A 19,935-nucleotide genomic window follows, 5' to 3' on the forward strand; every position below is an offset into this window, starting at 1 on the left:
AATTTAATCATTGAAACCAATGAAGTTTCCACAGTTAAGCTCCCAACAGTAAGGTAGAGAAATATATCGAACATAATGATTTTCTAGAATTAGAGGACAGAAAGCTCTATCGGCCACTGATAACAGTCATCCTAAAGACACCTGATACCCCATCCTTTCCTCTGACAAAACATTTTCAAAGTAGCTCTGCATCACTCCAAATGGTTAATTATCTGGTGGAAATGGATTTCTCCATCCTTGTGAGACTCTCAGCAGCGAGCAGGCCACTGCAGTAGCCGTTCGTTTTCGTGGTGACAAGGATGGTTGCGCCTTCCTCCATTGCTGGCAGTGGAAAGAAATGGTCAGAATCGACCTTTGGTTGGCTCTTGACACAGTCTTCACAGGTACAGTCTTCTACTGTGTACTCCAGGCTTCTGGAAAGAATTTCCTCACCGGTCCTGCTAGCTTTTCTATCATCCAGGTCAGCATTCGCCTTGTTCTGGAGAGGCGATCCTGATTACACAGAAACAGAAAAATTAACCTGAACTTCCCAGGGCGTGTGGTTGTGACAGTCTTAGCAGTACATCTCAGGCTGAAAGCCGTGCCAGACAGATCTTCCCCTACAAAACCAATGAGTATGTCCTACACTAGAAGCCAGGAACTAACAGGCCACAGGACACAAGAGGCTCAAAGACATGCTGGAGGGCATAGAGTGTTTTTACGTGTTTGCTTATGTTGACCCACATTTTAAAATCAAGTGATTGCCCTGACCGGTGTAGCTCAGGTGGTAGAAGTCTTGTCTGTGCACCAAGAGGTGGCAGGTTCAATTCCCGGTGTGTGGGAGGCAATCAATAGATGTTTCTCTCACATCAATGTCTCTCTCTCTCCCTCTCTCTCGCTCGCTCTCACTCTTGAATTAAAAAAATAAAAGTATTTTTAAAAATCAAGTGATTTTACATACAAATCTAGACTGGCCTCAATCTTATTTTACACAAATTACCATATGTTACAGCACACCAAAATCAGCCTATAGTAACACGTTAGAATTCAAGGTAAAGATGCTTCTCTTTTCACGTTTTGTGTCAGATTAAAAAATTTTAATGACTCTCCATGATGACATAAGGAAGGAGCCTCCATTATGCCCCCACCATATGCCTGTGAAGATGTTTTACTATTTCCCCAACCTTCCACAGTATAACTCCATCTTCCAAAACATCAGACGTAGACATCTTTCCCCACCTGTTCCTCAAATTCCAAGCAAAACAAAAATAAAAATGAGTAAATTATATAGGACAACCATTTACCTCTCCTTCCTGCACAGGAAAGTGAATAAGGTGGATGCTTTGCAGATTGTGCACAACAATGCAGAAAGAAATAGGGCAGGGACTGCAGAGTGTTTGGGAATCAGATAGTAAGCAAAGGTGCTGCAGAAGTAGTTTTATCTTAAGAAGCCCTTCAGACCTTGAGGGTGTGAAGGAACAATCACTTCTCTGGAACATTCAGTCCTCTGGGACTGGTTCTCTACTGATTAAAAAGATGCTAATCTTTGAGATGATTGCTTATGTAACCCAGGAGCAACTGGTTATACAGTTCTAACATTTTTCAGCAGTAGAATGTTCACCCAAGCAAATAACACATATTCGTATTAAAAACGTGGCCACGGATCATGCCGAATACACCTTTCCTGATCGCAGCAGACCTGGCTAGCAGTGACATTCAGTCAATGTGTGAACTTTGATCAAAAAGATGGACGTTTGCCAAGAAAGCCTCAGTAATTCAAAAGAGTGATTTTCAAGGGAAGAACATGGGGGGAGGCTGACACTGTAGGACCCCTGCAAAGAAGGTGCAAACACAGGAGAGAAGTGCGTTTCACGTATCTGTCCTCTGACACACTCAAAAGGGCTCCAACCTAATGAAATCTTCAGTGTAAAAAAAGAAAAAGGAACTGAAACTCGCAAAAGCCACCCCTGGGAAACAGATTTCTAAGATTGGCCACCAAACTAACCTGTGCTCTTAAATTTGTCCCTTGATGGTTCGGAGCTCATCTTCCTTAGCAAGATCATCAGCACGAAAACTGTCAAAGACAGCAGCAAGCTCAGGCCCAAACAGGTCCAGAGAATGGCATTTGTTCCTTTCACTGAGTTAAAAGAGATGTCAGAGAGAGAGAATGAACCGATAACATCTACATCAAGTAAAGATTACTTGCTATCCAATTCCCCTGATTTATCAGCATTGACTTTCCAATTCTAAATAGCACTTAATTAAAAGAGCTGATAAAATACTGGGTTGCTAACAGTGCTGCATGAAGTTAAGTTCAGCTCTGAATAATTATTCCTGTTGGCATTTAAATAACGGCCTCATTACCTTTCTCTTTTTGGAGTCAGAAAATCTCACCACCTTCCCTGTAATGTCTATTCTTTGAATAAACACTTAGTATAGAGAGAATACTTCACACCAACGAATAACTGTTCAAGCAGTAGTACTTACCTGTATTACAATAACGCTGACATATGAGAGGAGGGGTATTAGAACACCGAAGGTGACACGATTTGCAAGCATTCAGCAATCTGTCAAAATATTCATGTTGAGGGCACTGCTGAGCCATCTGGAACTTGATCACAAAAAGAAACAAAGAAACCACAGAGAGAACCGCATGGAAAGACAAGCAAAATCTCTTCAAGAATTCCCCAGCAAGTGGAATGACAGCAGCTACTACGTCGAATAACTTCGAGGAAATAAAAGAAGCTCACATCGATGGCTCTGTGCTTATAGGGATGCCTCTCTGTACTGCGGCCAAAGATTTGAATACCAAGTCTAATTCCCGTTTCGTCGTGTGAGGCTTGGGTGGGGTAAGAGATGGAGTGTCAATATCAAGGGCAAGCCGTACCTGAAACAGAAACTGCTTATTTATAGTGACAATGTCTCAGCCAGGTGACAGTTGCAAGATGTAGACAAGCCTGAGGCACCAGGCAGAAGGTTCTATAACCTTATTCGGTGCATCTGTTTATGAGCTGATCTGTGTGACAGGCCGCAGGGAGCTAGGTAAGACAAAGCCTGTGCCCCTTAAAAACATACAGTCTAACAGAGGGGATCAAAATTCACGCATGGAACCCCAAAGCATAGTCGGAACTGATGGAAAGTGAACGAGGGAAAGGGGTATCAAGCACGCCTACGAGGTTGTGAACCTAGGGAGAATTCCAGAATTCTGACCGAAAGAGGGAAGTCTAGGGTAAAAGCTAAACTGGCCTGAGGGTTGAAGGAAAAGATGTTTGGAGTATTTTTAATTTTTTTTTTCCTTTCTTGATTTTTAGAAAGAGAGAGGAAGAGAGAGGGATAGAGAGAAACATCGATGAGAGAAACATCATCGATCGGCTACCTCCTGCATGCCCACTACTGGGGATCGTGCATGTTCCCTGACTGGGAATCTAACCAAGGCCTCCTAGTTCATGGGTCGATGCCCAACCATTGAGCCACACTGGCCAGACTAGCACCTTTTTTATTTTCTTCCCTTTTTTTTTTTTTAATGAAGGACTTGAGCCTTGAAGAGAGTTTGGACTTGGACATTGATCAAAACCTTACACTCCTCTGGGGTCCAGGCAGAAGCCTGTGTGGGATAGCCAGGAGCTGAAAGGGCTGGCCCAGCAGGTTCCACTCCCTCAAGTTCCAGTCAAATGGGACTTTTGAAAGGCAGGTAAAGGACACAGGAGAAGCATGATTAGAGAAAGAGGAGGACAAAGATTATCTCACCAAAACAGCCAGGCAAAAAGGGAGTTTCAGGACAGGATGAGTAGTGAGGGTCAAAGTCTATGGAAAAGTCAGAGGCTAAGGTCATTGGTAGCCTCTGAGTGTGTCAACGGATAGAAACCATATTATAGATATTTAGAGAGTAGAGAGAAAGAGGAGGCAGTCACCCTAGCCGAGTTGCCTCAGTGGATAGAGCGTCAGCCTTCAGACCAAAGGGTCCTGGGTTCGATTCTGGTCAAGGGCATGTATTTTTGGGTTGCAGGTTCCTCCTCGGCCCAGGCCCTGGTCAGGGCTCGTTCAGGAGGCAACCAATCGATGTGTTTCTCTCACATTGATGTTTCTCTCTGTCTTTCTCTCTCTTCCACTCTCCCTAAAAATCAATGGAAAAATATCTTCAGGTGAGGATTAACAAAAAAACAAACAAGAGGAGGCAGTCAATGTGGGCAATGCCTGGGAAGTCTGGTGGAAACTGGAAGAACAAAGCTGTGATAACTCTTGGAAAAGAAAGCACTGTTGTTAGGGTTGGGTCAATCAAGGAAAAAGGAGACATGTAATACTTTAAACAATAAAAAAAAAAAAAAGAAAGCACTGCTGTTTCTGATAGATGTGCTTACTTAGGTGCCTGAAGTCACATGTAAAGGGTGTCCCAAAATTCACGCAAGATTTGAATTTTGCGTGAGCATTAACAACAACAACAACAACAAAAAATAAAAGCCTAATTTTACTTGGTTTATTGAATCAGATTCTAATATCTGTTGCCCTTTGATTTCAATCCCTTCAATTTGATAAGCATTACCAAATACCAATTATGGCCCAGGAGCAGGGACAATGAAGACCAATGAAGACCACGGCTTTGCCAGCAAAGCTGTGCCAGCAAAGCCATGGAGGCCATTTACCTGATGTGCTATTCCATACATAACCCTATACTGTATACTTTAAGAATCAATAAAAAATTTACAATTTTTAATTATAAACCTGTGTTTTCTATCAAAATTACCTCTTGCGTGAATTTTGGGACACCCTTTACAAGGGTATTCACTGCAGTATCATTTGTATTTGCAAAAGCCTGCCCATCAGTGGGGGCCTCGGAGTGGAATACTACACAGCCATAAAAAAGAATAAGACAGGAGTGTTTTTTGTTTGTTTGTTTGTTTGTTTTTATTAATCTTCACCTGAGGATATTTTTCCTATTGATTTTTTAGAGAGTGGAAGGGAGGAAGGGATGTGGAGAGAGAGAGAGAGAGAGAGAAACATCAATGTGAGAGAGACATCAATTGGTTGCCTCCCTTAACCCACCCCAACCGGGAATGAACCTGCAGCCCAGGTAGATGCCCTTGACCTACCCGGGACTCTTCAGTCCACAGGTCAACACTCTAACCACTGAGCCCACCGGCCAGGGTGAGACAGATGTGTTTTGATATGAGCAACACATCACTGAGCAGAAAATGAAAGGTACTGAACAGTGTGTATAATCTGCTCTTCTGTGTTTACAAATAAAATAGCCTGGGTTTGTATATAGAGACATAGACATAGGCTATTTACATCTGGAAAGATACACAGCACACTGATAGTAATTGCTTCTGGCAAGGGATAAGAAGTAGCACAGGGAAAAGACTGCATTGAAAAATCTTTGGTACTATTTGAAGACTTTTTTAAAAATTTTATATTGGTTTTTTAGAGAAACACCAATTTGTTGTTCCACTTATTTATGCATTCATAGAACCTGAAACCTTGGCATATCAGGACTACACTCTAACCAACTGAGCTACCTGGCCAGGACTGAATAATTATTTTTTAATAATAAAGATTATTTTTAAAATAAGAATCATTTTTTTAAAGGGTGTGGTCGAGCATCGACCTACAAACCAGGTCATGGTTCGATTACCAGTCAGCATGTTCTGACTGCTATAAAAAATACCACAGACTGGGTGGCTTAGAAATAACAGAAATTTGTCTCTCACAGTTTGGGAGCCTGGAAGTCCAAGGTCAAGGTACCAGCAGATCTGGTGTCTGGTGGGAGCCCAATTCACAGCCATCTTTTCACTATAACCCCACATGACAGAAGGGGCGAGCGATCTCTCTGGAGCCTCTTCTATAAGGTCATTAATCCCACTCATAATGGTTCCACCCTCCTGACCTAACACCTACCAAAGGCCCCCACCTCCTATTACCATCACATGGGGGGTTCATTTTCAACATATGAGTTGGGGGTGGGGATGAACACTCAGGCTATAGTGTGTGGGAACTTTGAGGAAAAGAGAAAGTAGAGTGAAAGGGAGGTTTCCTAAGGCTGAAAGCACACACTAAGGGAAAAAAATATAGAGTAAAGATGTCAGAGAGACCAACCTGGGCAGAATCTGGGACAGCGTGAGGCCTGGAAACCAAAAGCACTGAAGGAAGCCTTTCCCCAGGTGCACTCACTGGGCCTTAAGAGCACTGAAGCCCACAGAGGTTATTCTTTTTATTTATTTTTAATTTTCTTTTTTATTGATTTCATAGAGAAAGGGAGAGGGAAGAGAGATAGAGAAACATCAATGATGAGAGGAAGTCATTGACCGGCTGCCTCCTGCACACCCCACACTAGGGATCAAGCCCGCAACCGGGGCATAGGTCCTGACTGGTAATCGAACCATGACCTGGTTTGTAGGTCGATGCTCGACTACTGAGCCACGCCAGCTGGACACAGAGGTTATTCTTCATCACCTCAAGGCCGCAGGCAACCTGGAGAGGCCCAGGCGTGGCTCCTTCCTCAGAGGTTACAGCAGACCCTTCCTGGCCAGTCCCCAAGCCTCTCAGATATGCAGAGTGCACTCGCAGGAACCAGGGCCAAAGGCCTTTGCCTTCTCTCCCTCCTCGCCTTACCCTGTCACCCCTCAAGTCTATTCTCTGTCCTGGCCATCTCAAGGTTGAACACCGAGAGCGCTGGCCTGGTAGTCGCACCATTTGGAAATGGCCCAGAGAGGGATTTGGTGAGAGCCCAGGGAGGCTCCCCCGGGCGACTCTGGCTCCTCCCTTCTCCAGTCTGTTGTGCAGCTTGCTCAGCTCTGTCTCTGATTTTGTGGGGCAGCCTAGTGAATCATCCAGTAGAGTCCCTCTTTGGCTTAAATTAGCCAGAGTCGGTTTTGGCTGGTTGCCAACAACCCAAAAGTAAAAATAAAATCCTTAACCATATTAACCAATTCTTAACTGATTCCTCCACTCATGCCTGAAATGTTGACAACCGGCACTGGCTGGGGCAAGTCGGGCTTTCCCTTTGCACCTCGAGGTGGGGGTGACATCTTAGGTTCAGCTGATTCTCCTCCATGACAGGTAAGCAGATGGGGAAACGGAGACTAGGAGGAGACAGAGATACGAGTGCAAAAGAGGTTGGGAAATGTCCTAGTAGTTGGAACTCTTTCCATGAGACATGACATAAAAACTTAAAAAAGAATTTACTGGCATTGTAGCTGAAAAGTACAATGGTAAAGTCAGCTTTAGTGGCTTTAGTTATGGCCAACAGTATCCTGGTTTCTCTTGGTCACTTGGCTCAGCAATGCCATCTTCCAAGTCTTGGCTCCATCCTCAGGTCCTCCCCTCACGGTCACCTGTGAGCTATGGCACCTCCAGGCCTCACATACTCTTATTTCTTCTAAACTCTCTCCTGGGAAATCTCATCTGCTCTCATGGTTTTAAACATGTTAAATTGCAAACCGATGTATCCAACCTCAACCTTGTCCCTGAAATCCAGACCCACCTTCCCACTGCCTACTTGATGTCTCCACCTCAAAGATGAAGAGGTGTCTCAAAATTTATTCCTTAATTTATTTTTTTAATATATTTTTATTGATTTCAGAGAGGAAGGAAGAGGGAGAGCAAGATAATAATATCAATGATGAGAGAGAATCATTGACTGGCTGCCTCCTGCACGCCCCCCACTGGGGATCCAGCCTGAAACCAGGGCATGAGCCCTGGCCAGGAATTGAACCGTGACCTCCTGGTTCACAGGTTGACACTCAACCACTGAGCCACACTGGCCGGACTCAAACTTTATTAACGTGCGTTTGGATTCTCCAAAAGGGAGCGTGTGTGCTGCCCTTCTCAAACCGACTTGATCATAGGATCCCTTTTTTCAAGGTCCACCTACGAACATTTAGGAATATATGTTCCGTGGAACACAATTTGGAAAAATTTTGACTACATTATTTCCATGACTCCCTCCAGTTCTCGAAGACTGTAATTTTGGGACTTAGCAGGACCACAGTAAAACAGAGGTCGCCTGGTCTTTTAAAAAAAATGATGTTTAAATGTTTCATGAAAGCGTTTGTTCATGTAATAACATCACCAAAAGGGTGCTGGACTTGACCTCCCTCTCCAGAGAACAGAGAGGAAAGCCTCCCAAGGCATCTTCAGGCTTCTGCACTCACTCACAGCTCCAAAGAAGCAAAGAGATGCTGCCTCAAATGTCCAAAGCCATTAGCACATTCTGCAAGGAAAATTCCATCCAACTAAAAGATTCTTTTTCCAAAATTACTCAATTACAAGCATGTTTCCACAGCAGAACGCTTTGACCTTTAGCAATTAAATCCAAACCAAAAGTACACAATTTCTTCCAAAAACTTCCAAGTAGATTTTTTTTTTTTACTCAGAAAGGGAAATCTAGGCCTGTGTTAGGGTTCTCCAGGGAAACAGGATGTATACATAGAGAGAATGAGATTTATTACAAGAAATAGATTCACACAACTTTGAAGGCTTGTGACATCCTCAAATCTAAGGTTGGCAAGCTGGAGAGAGTCAATGGTGTAGTTGCAGTCTCAGTTTAAAGGCCTGTGAACCAGGATAGGCAACGGTGTATGTTCTAGTCCCGTGGTCGGCAAACTGCAGCTCACGAGCCACTTGCGGCTCTTTGGCCCCTTGAGTGTGGCTCTTCCACAAAATACCACGTGCGGGCACGCACATACACTGCGATTGAAACTTCCTGGCCCATGCGCAGAAATCGGTATTTTGTGGAAGAGCCAGCAGGCTCGAGATCCAAGAAAAGCCAGTATTTTAGTTTGAGTCCAAAGGCAGGAAAAGACCAGTGTCCCAACTCAATAGTCAGGCAAGAGGGTTCCTTCTTACTCAAGGGAAGGTCAACCTTTTTATTCCATTCAGGTCTTCAACTTATTTGATGAGGCCCACCCACCTTGGGGAGGGCAATCTGCTTTATTCAGTCTAGCCATTCAAATGTTAATCTCATCCAAAACACACCCACAATATGTTTGGCCAACTAACTGGACAGCCCATGGCCCAGCCATGTAGACACATAAAATTAACCATCACAAGGCCCTTGACTACAATCCAAGCCTTGCCTTCTTTCAATTTCCTTGACTAACCTCTGTGCTACACTGTGTTATGTCCACTTAGTTACTCTGGGAATTGTGTCTCCCCAAATCTCCATCCCTGTATGGTTTCAGGAAAGAGTTGGCCAAAGAGAAACATATGTGAGACTTGGAAAACAGGTGGGAAACAGCAGCCACTGTTCTCTGAAGGACATCACTGCATGCAGTGATGCATGGTCACGCAGATAATCTAATAGGTTCAAGTATATGCTCAACCTCCTTTGCTCCACTTCCAGCTCTTCTTCCCAACTGCTGGCCCTGCTGACCAATGGTGGCCTCAGTCCCACCACCACGTGTTTGGTTCCTGATTCACAGAGGTAGGGACTACACCGAGGAAACCTGGACCATCCTAAAAGTTCCCCTCACTACCCCATGTTAGCAACTGAATGTTCCTGATCTCTCAGATCAACTGGTAGGTGACTCCTCTAGTCCTCACCTCCCCAGCTCCTCCCACAATTGTGGAAGGTCTGAGTCCTCTAAAGCAGCAGTTCTCAACCTGTGGGTCGCGACCCCTTTGGCGGTCGAATGACCCTTTCACAGGGGTCGCCTAAGACCATCCTGCATATCAGATATTTACATGACGATTCATAACAGTAGCAACATTACAGTTATGAAGTAGCAACGAAAATAATTTTATGATTGGGTCACAACATGAGGAACTGTATTTAAAGGGCCAGAAGGTTGAGAACCACTGCATCTAATTTATCTCTTATGCTGTAATACTCATAGTGATGCAGCTCCCCTGCCCAATCCTGACCAATACACATCTTTAATGTTGTTGTTTTGAACTTGCAGTTTAAATATTCACACAGAACTCCACATCCTGCCCACAGAGTGACACAAGTTTTAGATTCAGAAAAACCTGAAGTCCAGCTGCACCACAATGGATCCTGTGCAGCCTTGGGCAGGTGGCTTAACCTTCCTAAGCCTCAGTTTCCTTATCTGTAATAATGTCCTTGATAATAGTACCAACTTCCTGGGATTGTTGAAAGGATTAATTTATAGAGCACATAAGCTTATAAGCAAATAATTTATGATCAAAGTTCCTAGCCCTGAGTAAGTGCTCAGCAAACTTTAGTGCCTGGCTGACGTGGCTCAGTGGTTGAGCATCAGCCCATGAACCAGGAGGTAAGGGCACATGCTGGGGTGGTGGGCTCCATCCCCAGGGGGAGGCGTGCAGGAATCAATGATCCTCTCTCATCATTGATGTTTCTATCTTTCTCTCTTCCTTTCTTCCTTCTTCTCTGAAATCAATAAAAATATCTTTTAAAAAAACAACCACTTTAGTGATGTTGTTATTATTAACTAGAAGCTCAGAGCCAGTCAGTTTCTGGGAATGTTGTTTGTGCATGGCTGGCTAAGGCAGTATAAGCAGAAGGAGACCCTACATAAATAGGGTCATCCCAAAACCAAAGCCAGGAAAACAGCACTATGCATTAAATGTTAGAATTGTGAGGGAACATGAGGAAAGGAGGCAGTGCAAGACTGGAGGGCAGGCTGCATTTGAGTTTGAGAAATGAATTAAGGCAAGGGCTTAGGACTAAGGAATGGAGTTGCAGGCAAATGCCAGAATTCCCTTTTTATAGGATGACTAATTTGTAGCACAGAGCAGGCACAGTGGCCTATAGAAAACCTACAAGTCAGACCACAACCCTTACCTTTTCTCAAAGTCATGAAATATCCAGAAATTCAAATATCATTGCAATACTGCATCTATAGCTAGATGCTTCAATGTCATTTACTTTGGTGGTTATAGATGGTATTTATTATGATACATTATTTTGGTAATTATTATTTAGTGCTTTCTATAATACTCCAATATGTGTGTTTTTTAAATATCATAAGCATGCTTTTTCTCTCTAGATGCTCTCATGTGTATTATGTAAAGCTCCTTTCTCACATATTTTTGGGTAATTTCTTTTTAACTACTTCAGGTAGTTAAAAGCAATTGGGCCCCCATTAAAACAGAAACAGGGATTTATGTCCTACTCAATACATGTAAAATTTGTACAAAAATATCTTCTATAAAAATGATTGGTAATCTGTAGACTTACTACCTGGGAGATGTCTTGAGATGTGAATCCCATCCTTTGGGTTGTGGGTTTTTTTGTTTTCTCCAAATAAATCTGATCTTTAAAGTTCAAAAACTAAAAAAAATAAATAATAATAATAAAAGCAATTGGGTATAGATCAGCCGTGGGCAAACTATGGCCCGCAGGACAGATCCGGCCCTTTTGAAATGAATAAAACTAAAAAAAAAAAAAGACCATACCCTTTTATGTAATGATGTTTACTATGAATTGATATTAGTTCACACAAACACTCCATCCATGCTTTTGTTTCGGCCCTCCGGTCCAGTTTAAGAACCCATTGTGGTCCTTGAGTCAAAAAGTTTGCCCACCCCTGGTATAGATAGTATATTTTAACAAGGAATATGGTCCATCCATAATATTCACTATTATATGGGCCTATATGGATACAGGCCCATGTAACAGTGAATATTATGCAGCTGATCAATGTTTTTTTTTTAATGCATTTTTATTGATTTCAGAGAGGAAGGGAAAGGGACAGAGAGATAGAAACATCAATGGTGAGAGAGAATCATCGATCGGCTGCCTCCTGCATGTACCTCACTAGGGACTGAGCCCACAACCTGGGTATATGTACCCTTGACCAGAATCGAACCCGAGACCCTTCAATCTGCAGGCCAACGCTCTATCCTCTGAGCCAAACCGGCCAGGGCTGATCAATGTTCTTTTTGAAGAATTTTTAATTTTATGAGACAAGTATAGGATAAAAAATATGTGTATATATATATATACACATACATATATATAGCTAGATATAGACATAGATATGTAAATATATACATATATACACACACATACATTTATATAGCTAAATATAGACATAGATATCACACACTCTCTCTCTCTCTCATGTAAGTAAAAGATATGCATATAGGATGTCCCAAAAAATGTATACACACACTTTGAATAACTATCAGGGAAGAGTTTATTAAAATACATTTCATTTTCAAAATTGAGCCATTAGCTGTTAAAGTATGTATACATTTTGGGGAGACACCCTGTATATAAAAGATTAGAAGGAAATTCTCATAAATACCCTCCAGTCAAAAACCACAGGGAACACACCTGTAGTTGAACACTGACCTGGTGCACAACCATGGGGAACCGCGAGGTGCTCCGGGTCCGCCTGTGTGGGCATGTGAGCTGTGAGCGCCAGGCCATGTTCAATGGAACAGGCCGCAGGTCTTATACTCAATTGAGTGTTCCACTGTTGTCATCTTGAAACTCTTAGTAATTTTTTCATAAGGGCCCTGCATTTTCATTTTGCCCTGGGCCTCACAAGTCAGGAAACCATCCTAGTGACTCAGTTGGAGAAGGTTAGAAAGTTCTTATTATAGGATTTGGACTTGCGTTAGGTGATTTGGGAGAAGGTTCAAGGAAACGGGCTTTGCTCTGGGCTGGGTGTTGGCATAGTGTGGGGGTAGTTCTATAATTGGGGTATAACTATGTCAGTCAAGGTTCTCCAGGGGAGCTGAGCCTATCGGAGATCAGATAGATGGATACAAACAGACATACCGGCATATTTTAAGGAACTGGCGCATGCAATTGTGAGGGCTGGCAATTCTGAAATCATAGGGCAAGCCAGCAGGCTGAAAATTCTGGAAAGAGTTAATATTGCAATCTTGAGTCCAAAATCCACAGAGCAAGCCAGGCTGTCTGGAAACTCAAGTAGGGTTTCCATGTTACAGTCATGAGGCCAAATTCCTTCTTCTTTGAGAAGCCTCAGTCTTTGCTCTTGAGGCTTCAATTGATTGGATGAGGCCCACCCACATTCTGGGGAGTAATCTGCTTTATTCAGGGTCAGTCACATCTAGAAAATACCTTCACAGCAATATCAAGAGTGTGTGACTCTGGTGATCATCAGAGCGGTTCCCAATAATACAGTTCTCTCCTGAGCTCAAGGCAGGGTTGTACCTTCCTTCCATGCCCCTCTTGGAAGTTACGTGTGGATGTGTAACCTGCTTTTTGATCAAGGAAATGGGAGCAGAGGGACATGTCTCACGTGAAGGCAGAAGCTTTCAGAACCTGTGCTTAATTCACCACATTCTCTTTCTTTCTGACATGGTGAATGGCAATGCCCCAGATGATAACAGGTCTGTGGGCCTCAGTGTCAATGGGAGGAGGATGAAGCATGGACCTGACTGGCCCAGGAGGGACACTGTTATGGGCTTAACATTTGTTTTTTTTCCCCAAAATTCATATGTTCAGGCACCTACCCCTCAATGTGATGATATTTGGAGATGGGCCTTTAGGAGGTGATTAGGTGTAGATGAGGTCAGGAGGGTGGGGCCCCATGATGGGATTCGTGCCCATACAAGAAGAGACATCAGAGAGTTTGGGAGGACACAGGGAAGAGGCACTGGGTGCAGGCCAAGAAGAGGGCCTTCACCAGACACCAAATCTGCTGGCACCTTGGTCTTGGACTTCCAGCCTCCAGAACTGTGAGAAATACATTTCTGCAGTTTAGCTACCTAGCCTATATTTTATATAACAGACTGAGCTAAGACAGACACATTGTGTGAATGAGATTTGGTTGTTGCTTGTTACTGCAGCATTACCTGGTCTATCCTGAATGATAGAGTCCAAAGCCATGGTATTAACCACTGAGCAACACTGCCTCTTCACTGCCACTAAAAACTCCTTTATGAGAACTAAATATTAGCAAACAAGTCCTTTCTCGTGTACTGCAGTTCAAAATGAAAGAAACCTCAAAAGAACACAGAACTAACAAGAGCACAAAGGAACAGCAAACACTAAGCCAGAAACATTGGCCCTCTGGTGTACCCATAAACTGCAGATGGTCTAGTTTCTTCTTCAACTTGAAACGGGGGGAGGGGGTCAGGCCTTGTGCTAGGGGGAGCTGGAGGAGATGAAACAGCTCAGAGCCAGGTTCTAATAAAGCGCAGAGCTCAGAAAAGCTCAGAAGCCCCTGCACAGGCAGATTCCAATGCAAACACGTGGGCCCCTCCTTCCCTCCCCGGTACTCAGATCTCTGCACATCCCTCAGAAGCCTTGATGGCTTGTGGACATAAAAAGGCTGATTTGATTTGGGGCCACGTCTCAGATCCTCTGCTCGTTTCCCATGAAGATTGCCTTTGAAAAGCAGCTCCTCTGAACTGCTTCCTCTCAGCCCTAACACAAGTGCCACATTCTGTCAGCTCTTTAGACTGTTTCCAAGTGGCTTCCTTCCGATCTCAGGGTGTTGGCTCACTGTGTCAGGGAAGTTTGCTTCCTTGTTTTTCAATTCACTGATTTCTCCCTGTGACACTTGTTGTGTCCACTCTAAACACCAACCATCGCAAGACCGAGAGCACGCTGACCGCTGTGTCGGCAGCATTAGATGACCAACGCGCCCCTTTCGTAAGTGTTGATCTCGTGCTCACTACATACGAGGCACCATGCCAGGCACCGAGGTACCACAGTGAGCTTATTTCAGATGTAGCTCCTGCCCTAATGGAGTTTACAGTGTGGTGGTGGAAACAGAAAAAAATAATGAATAAATAAAGTACAGACAATTATGAAAGTGCTATTACAGAAAAAGCATGGCTCTCAGACACAGACTGAAACAAGGTGAGTGAGTGGGGGGGGGGGGGAGAAATCCATTGTTAGTTGGGGGCCCTCCAAGAAGCAGTCACTGCACAGGCCACTCACAGTTTCAGTGGGACAAGGAGTGCCAGGAGGCCCCCCAAGTCAATCACCTGGGCTTCACAGGTGCTCCTCCCTGGCCCTGCAGCACAAAAGCAGCCCTGCCTCTGCCTGCTGATCAGCACCAATTACCCCTACTGTATGGTGCTGTCCCTTTCCTCCTGCTAGCCTGGGGACAGGTGGCCCAAATGTCCTGGAACAGCATGGACTTCAACGGGACCCTTGCTGCATCTCCAGTGGATCATTGCGAGTGATGCCAAGTGGATCACTCCTGCTTCTCTTCCTCGGTTCCTGGACCTGTGCACTCTTCCTGTTGGACCACAGAGCAGCCTCTGGTTTAATGCACGTGCTGCATCCTGGAGGATGACGGCCCGTCGTTCAGAGCACAGCATGTCAGCTGGCTCAGCCATGCAACGCTCTATGGGACAGCTGCTCCAGATGGTACAGAATATAACATGAGCGCCGGGCAGCATGGCTCAATGGTTGAGTGCCAACCTATGAATCAGAATAGAACATGACCAGTGGTCCTGGGCCCACTCCTGGGCCTCCCTCACTGCCAAGCAGGTCCCCTGGCCAAATGCTGTCATGTGGGATTCCGTGCCCACAGATTGGGCATTCCCTAAGCCTCCAGACAGTGGTGCTGACTGAGAATCTGCCAGTAGGAAAGGCCATGTCATATTCAGACTAACTCAGGATAGGCCTGGAGCCCCATGAGGACCCACTGGCAGCAGGGCCATCAATCCCACTTGCCACAGCGGGAGATCTAAGAAGCTCCTTTTCATGGCTGCACATCTCTAAGTAGGGTGGAAGGAACAAGGTGCTTCAGGACTTCTGTTCGGAGGAGTTGTGTTAAGGAGGTGTTGCAGGTTGAACTGTGTCCCCCCAAAAAAATATGTGGAAGTCCTAACCTCTGGGACCTGTGAATGCAGCCTGTTTGGAAATAGGGTCTTTGCAGATGTCATCAAGTTAAGATGAGGTCATACTGCATTAGGGTGGGCACTATCAATTGGCTGGTGTCCTTATAAGAAGAGGGAACTTTGCCCTAGCTGGTTTGGCTCAGTGGATAGAGCATCAGCCTGGGGACTGAAGGATCCTGGGTTCGATTCCGGTCCAGGCTTAATCCTGGACCGGATTCTGACTGCAGGCTTAATCCCCGGCCCTGATCAGGGATTATGCAGGAGGCAACCAATTGCTATGTCTCTCTCACATCAGTGTTTCTCTCACCGTCTCTCCTTCTCCCTTCCACTCTCTCTAAAAAAAAATAAAAAATAAATCAATGGAAAAATATCCTCTGGTGAGGATTAACAACAACAAAAAGGAAATTTGCATATACACAGACACAAGGGAGAAGGCCATGTGAAGACAGAGGCAGAAACTGGAGTGATGTGTCTACAACCAAGGAAGGTCAAGGACTGCTGACAACCGCCAGTAGCTGGAAGCGGCAGGAAGGATCGTTCCCTAGAGCCTTCAGAGGGAGCAGGCCCTGTCCACACCTTGATTTCAGACTTCTGGCCTCCAGAACTAGGAGAGAAGTAATTTATCTTGTTTTAAGTCACCAGGTTTGTGGTATTTGGTTATGGGAGCCCTAGGAAACAGATACAAAAGGTGATATTTAGTCTGCGACCCACCATATCCCAAGAAGGCAGCTGTGTAAGCCACTCGGCAAAGGGAACAAGTAGGCTGGAGGACCTGTGTGACTGGAGCATGTTGGAGTTAAGAATGGAGAAGTGAGCACCACACAGGTCAGGTAGGGCCCTGTAGGGAGGGTTTAAGATCAAGTGCATTGGGAAGCCATTGCTGCATTTTTTTTTTTTTTAAATAAGAGAAAGTGTATTTAGAAAGTCACAGAGGTAGAAATGAGCTATAGAAGAAATGAGCTTAGGAAAGAAGTTACAGAGGCAAAAGAAGGGCCCTTGGAGCTTAGGAAAGAGAGAAATAAGGAAAACTCACCTGGGGTGGAGGCGGAGAAAGGCTGGGGGGTGCTCCATAGAGAGAGCCACCCATCAGAGCATTTTAAACAAGGAGATGTTATGACCCAATTTAGGATGGAAACTATTTCACTTAACTCCATTGTGACATGGAATATAGATCTGAGGCTAAACTGTGGGATTTGGGTTTTTTTCCTCTTACACTACATTAGCCTAAATTCCCCGAGGCAAGAGTGAATGTGTTAATATTTTATTTGGAACATGCAAACAGGGCAGCAAGGGTGAGAAAAGAGGGGAGTGAAGCAAAGGAGGATGTGAAATAATGTAAATAATGAGTGTTATGGGCTGAACTGTGTACCTCAAATTCATATACAGTGGGGCCTTGACTTACGAGTTTAATTCATTCCGTGACGGAGCTCATACTCAAATTACTCGTATGTCAAATCATTAAAGTGAACAAGTGAGACACATGATGCTGGGCTGATGTTGTGGCGTTCACTGTGACGTTAGCTGCGCCAACTAGCTGTGGGGTATCTGAAGCTGGCTCGTAACCCAAATTTTAGCTCGCAACTCAAAGCAAAAAATCAGCCGAGAGACGGCTGGTATCTCGAAAAACTCGTTAGTCAGGACACTCGTAAGTCAAGGCCCCAATGTATTCAAGTTGTAGCACACACACACACACACACACACACACAGCATCCTCAGAATGTGACTATTTGTAGATGGGTCCTTAAAGGAGTGATTAAGGTAAAATGAGGTTATTAGGGTAGGGCCCTAATCCAATGTGAATGGTGCCATATAAGTAACAGAGACTCCAGGGATGCACACACACAAGGTGAGGCCCCATGAGGAGAATACAGTGAGAAGGCGGCCACCTTCAAGCCCAGGAGAGGCTCAGAAGGAACCCAGTCCGAGTGGCCTTGGTCTTGGGCTTCCAGCCTTCAGGACTGTGAGAAAATAAATTTCTGTTGTTTAGGCCCCTAACCTATAGTATTTTATTCCAGCAGCCCTAAGCAGACTCAATGTCTTTTGTGAAGTCATTCGGACATCTGAAAGCAGTAGTATTTTCCTCAGATACTCTTGCTTTCTTTGTGGTGGAGACTTAAGAAGAAATTGCAGTGAGGAAATTAACCTTGAGAAGGACTCTGAAGCCTCAAGCAGTTTGTGGCTATGTCTGTGATGGGGTCTGCATTGTGATTTTATCACATTCATCTCCCACAAAGTTTCCTCTGGGTCACAAAACACCCCAGAACTGAGGCCTCCGACCAAATGTGCGGCATGAATTCCTGCCCTGACTCAAGGTGACTATCCCTCTCTCTGGGACATAGAAGGCAGAGGTGCATGTCATGTTTCTTCTTTTGCTTCAGCTTCTAATACATTTCTTTCCTTTTCAATGCAAGAGCAACTTCAAACCAAAGGGAGTGTTCCTGCCTGGAGTCATCACATCACGGGATCAGCCTGCCTGATCTGGGATCCTGGCAAAGCACCTGTTAGTAGTCACATGACTTTCTCAGATGACCTATTCTGTAAAAGAGAAACAATAATGATATCACCTATAACATGAGTTTTTGTGGGGGTTAAAGAGATAATACTTAGAACACCAGCAATGGGGCTGTGTGGTGGGAGTGATCCACTCAGAGGGAAAGACTATTCAGTCAGTGATATTGCGGACATTGTTGTAGCTCAGGGCCTATCGCTCAGGACTCAGTCGATGCTGTTCTTCATAAAAGTCTTGCATAACAATTTGATCCTTAAACTAGGAGCATGTATAACTTAAAATTTTCAAAGAGGTACAAACCCTATATAGTTTTATATGTACACTAGAGGCCCAGTGCATGAAATTCATGCACTCGGGGAGGGGTCCCTCAGTCCAGTCTGCGCCCTCTCGCAGTCCAGGAGCCCTCGGGGGATGTCCGACTGACGGCTTAAGCCCGCCACCGCTGCTGCACTCGCCAGCCATGTGCCCGGCTTCTGGCTGAGCATTGCTCCCCCTGTGGGATCGGGCCAAAACCGGCTCTCCAACATCCCCCGAGCGGTCCCGGATTGCGAGAGAGCGCAAGCCAGGCCAAGGGACCCCATTGGTGCACAATCAGGGCTGGTGAGAGACACGGGAGGTTGGCCAGCCAGGGAGGGACTGCGGGAGGGCTCCAGGGCATGTCCAGCCCCTCTTGCTCAGTCCCAATCAGCAGGACCCCAGCAGCAAGCTAACCTACTGGTCGGAGCGTCTGCCCCCTGGTGGTCAGTGCATGTCATAGTGAGCGGTTGAGCAGCCTTAGCATATCATTAGCATATTACAGTTTGATTGGTTGGATGGCTGACCGGCTGACCGGACACTTAGCATATTAGGCTTTTATTACATAGGACTAGAAGCCCATTGCAGGAAGATTCCTGCAAGAATAGGGCTTCCTCGGGCCTATTCCTGCAAGAATAGGGCTTCCTGAGACCGGAGCAAAGCAGAGAAAGGAGCGAAGTCCACTGAGGCAGCCTTCGCTCCCTTCTCCGCTGCCTCGCTCCCTCTCTTCGCCGCTTAGCCCTAGGCTCCCTCCCTTCTCTGCCACCTGGGCTCTCTCCCTTCCCCACCGCTTTGCTCCCTCCCAGGTCACTGATCCAAGGCCCAGATCCCCCAGGCAGCATCACACGCTGCTGGCCCCGCCTCGCAGAGTCCAGGGTCCGGGGCCTGTGTCCTTCAGGCAGTATCAAGTGCTGCCGGCCCCACCTGCAGTATGCAAATTAAGTGCCATCTTTGTTGGTGGTTAATTTGCATATCATGCTGATTAGCCTATGGGAGGCGTAGCGAAGGTATGGTCAATCGCCATGTTTGTCTATTATTAGATAGGATATGTGCTTGAAAATGCATAGAGCTTCCAGTCAAGATGGCAGCACAGGTAAATGTGGTACTGTCTTCTCTTTCTTAAAATATATTTTTATTTATTTCAGATAAGAAGGGAGAGGGAAAGAGAGATAGAAGCATCAATGATGAGAAAGAATCATTGATCAGCTGCCTCTTGCACACCCCACACAGGGGATGGAGCCCACTCAGGCATGTGCCCTGACCAGGAACCAAACCACGACTTTCTGGTTCATAGGTCGATGCTCAACCACTGAGCAACACCAGCCAGGCAAATGTGGTATTTTCTTAAACGTTTTTTTCTTGAATTAGTATTTTAAAAAAATAGATTCATAGTTATAAAA

General features: G+C 45.0%; 1 protein-coding gene across 1 annotated transcript; it reads right to left on the minus strand.

Annotated features, from left to right (window-relative positions):
• Positions 1–2,833, minus strand: TNFRSF17 (TNF receptor superfamily member 17). The gene is made up of 3 exons (XM_070411555.1): positions 2,467–2,833; positions 1,985–2,116; positions 1–492 (listed from the first exon to the last, which is right to left on the minus strand). The coding sequence occupies exons 1-3, from the start codon at positions 2,582–2,584 to the stop codon at positions 209–211; spliced, it is 534 nt and encodes a 177-aa protein (XP_070267656.1). The 5' UTR covers positions 2,585–2,833; the 3' UTR covers positions 1–208.
• Positions 2,834–19,935: the final 17,102 nt, after the last annotated feature.

This window comes from Myotis yumanensis, unplaced genomic scaffold (assembly GCF_028538775.1).
Source record: "Myotis yumanensis isolate MYYU_CA2020_CCGP unplaced genomic scaffold, mMyoYum1.0.hap1 SCAF_4, whole genome shotgun sequence".
NCBI classification, from domain to species: domain Eukaryota; kingdom Metazoa; phylum Chordata; class Mammalia; order Chiroptera; family Vespertilionidae; genus Myotis; species Myotis yumanensis.